Here is a 2,175-nt window from a genome sequence, read left to right as displayed (position 1 = left end):
TGCTGTTCAAGAGAATGGATAAAATTGGTGGCTTTAGGAGAATGGGACTAGAGCAACATCATAAAAGGAGTGTTATTATCATGATTACATAAATCTGGGTGTTTAGTTATTCATGTCCATACTCATCGCTGACTATAGTATAAATCCCTTAAGGGTGGAGACCAGATTGTGCACATCTCTGTATCCCAGCAGTAGAATTCAAAGTGTACTTCATAGATCAACACTAATGCCATAGCCTGGAAGCTTATTAGAAATGCAGAAAAACAGGCGCCATCCCAGAAACACAGAATCAAAATCTGCATTTGAAAAAACCTGCAAATGATTTAAAATTTAAGACTGCTCTACAAGACTAGTGTAAAGCCTTATGCACCTTAAGATTCAACTCATGTGCTAATTATCCTCCAAAAAGCCTTTTTTTTGAAAGCCTCCTTTCAAAAAAAAAAAAAAAAAAAGGCTTACTTTTTCCCCCTCTCAGAGTCCGGGGCTTACTGCCTGTGCTCAGCTTTGCCTCCGCAGCCGAACAGCTTGGATATTGGCCAACACCATGGGTTTTGGAGACTTGAAAAGCCCCACAGGCCTCCAGGTGCTCAAAGATTACCTACAGGACAAAAAGCTACATCCAAGGTATGTGCCCTCCCAAGCAGATGTGGCAGTATTTGAAGCAGTTTCCCACCCACGACCTGCCGACCTGTACCATGCCCTACATTGGTATAACCACATCAAGTCTCTCAAAAAAGAAAAGGCAAGTCTGCCAGGAGCGAAGAAAGCTTTGGGCAAGTATGGCCCTGCTAATGTGGAAGACACCACAGGAAATGGAGCTACAGATAGTAAAGATGATGATGACATCGATCTTTTTGGATCTAATGAGGAGGAGGAAAGTGAAGAAGCCAACAGGCTAAGAGAAGAATGTCTTGCACAGTATGAGTCAAAGAAAGCTGAGAAACGTGCACTTGTTGCCAAGTCTTCCATCTTACTAGATGTGAAACCTTGGGATGATGAGGCAGATATGGCAAAGCTAGAGGAGTGTGTCAGTAGCATTCAAGCGGACGGCTTGGTTTGGGGCTATTCTAAACTAGTTCCAGTAGGGTATGGAATTAAGAAACTTCAAATACAGTGTGTGGTTGAAGACAATAAAGTTGGAACAGATATGCTGGAGGAGCAGACCACTGCTTTTGAGGACTATGTGCAGTCCATGGACATGGCTGCTTTCAACAAGATCTAAAATCCATCATGGGTCATGATCCTTAAATAAAAAATTGAAAGACAGAAAAAAAAACCTAAAAAGAAAGGCTTAATAAATTATAAATTGATCAGATATGTAAGACTGAGAGATAAAACATAGGATTAACAGTTTGAAAGAGGGCCTCCCCGGTGGCGCAGCAGTTGAGCGCTGGGTTGTGAAACTGCGCGCAGCCTCTGCAGCACTGGTTCGATTCCCAGCTGCTCCCCAGCCACCGGAGGAGGGTCCCACATGGCGTGCAGACCTCTCCTGCCGCCCACTGTTCCCCTCAGCAGTGTACTTCGGTCCTTCTGCCTGCTCTGCTCCCCGCTCTGGCTCTGGTGAATTCTCTCACCCTCCTGTGCTTCTGACTATACCCAGTGCTTGTATAAACAAATAAATAAATCTAAAAAATAAATAAATAAAAGCAATGGAATGTTTAAGAAACCTTTAAAAAAAAAAAACAGTTTGAGGGCCTCCCCAGTGGCGCAGCGGTTGAGCGCTGGGTTGCTAAGGTGCCGGGAGCCTCTGCAGCGCCGGTTCAATCCCCGGCTGCTCCAGGCCACCGGCCACCGGAGGAGGGTCCCACATGGCGCGCAGACCTCTCCTGCCCCCCTGCTTGCTCCCCTCAGCAGTGTACTTCGGTCCTTCTGCCTGTTCTGCTCCCTGCTCTGGCTCTGGTGAATTCTCTCACCCTCCCACGCTTCTGACTGTACCCAGTGCTTGTATAAATAAATAAATAAATAAATATATCTTTTAAAAAAAAAAACCAGTTTGAAAGAGAAAGAGCAAGCACTATAAAACATGCACACATTAGGAATACTGTACTTCATGTGATCCTACTATTATAATTGTATGGCAAAAGAACTGGATATTGTAGAATATCTGTCCTCAAAGTGAGGTATTGGCCCTGGAGGTGAGCAAAATAATCCATTGGATTACAGGGAGAAACTATT

At 44.4% G+C, this 2,175-nt stretch overlaps 1 protein-coding gene across 1 annotated transcript; it reads left to right on the top strand.

The window, feature by feature from the left end:
• Positions 1-521: 521 nt before the first annotated feature.
• LOC119256829 (elongation factor 1-beta-like) lies at positions 522-1,258 on the top strand. The gene has a single exon (XM_037524592.2). The coding sequence runs from the start codon at positions 545-547 to the stop codon at positions 1,220-1,222; it is 678 nt and encodes a 225-aa protein (XP_037380489.1). The 5' UTR covers positions 522-544; the 3' UTR covers positions 1,223-1,258.
• The last annotated feature ends 917 nt before the right edge of the window (positions 1,259-2,175 follow it).

This window comes from Talpa occidentalis, unplaced genomic scaffold (assembly GCF_014898055.3).
Source record: "Talpa occidentalis isolate TD23 unplaced genomic scaffold, MPIMG_talOcc4v2.1 talOcc4.4, whole genome shotgun sequence".
NCBI classification, from domain to species: domain Eukaryota; kingdom Metazoa; phylum Chordata; class Mammalia; order Eulipotyphla; family Talpidae; genus Talpa; species Talpa occidentalis.
The sequence above is the reverse complement of the archived record's forward strand: the minus strand, read 5'-3'. Positions and strand labels throughout refer to the sequence as shown.

Bases quoted from the DNA above. Each gene is read 5' to 3' on its own strand.
- LOC119256829 (XM_037524592.2), top strand. From the start codon at position 545: ATGGGTTTTGGAGACTTGAAAAGCCCCACAGGCCTCCAGGTGCTCAAA.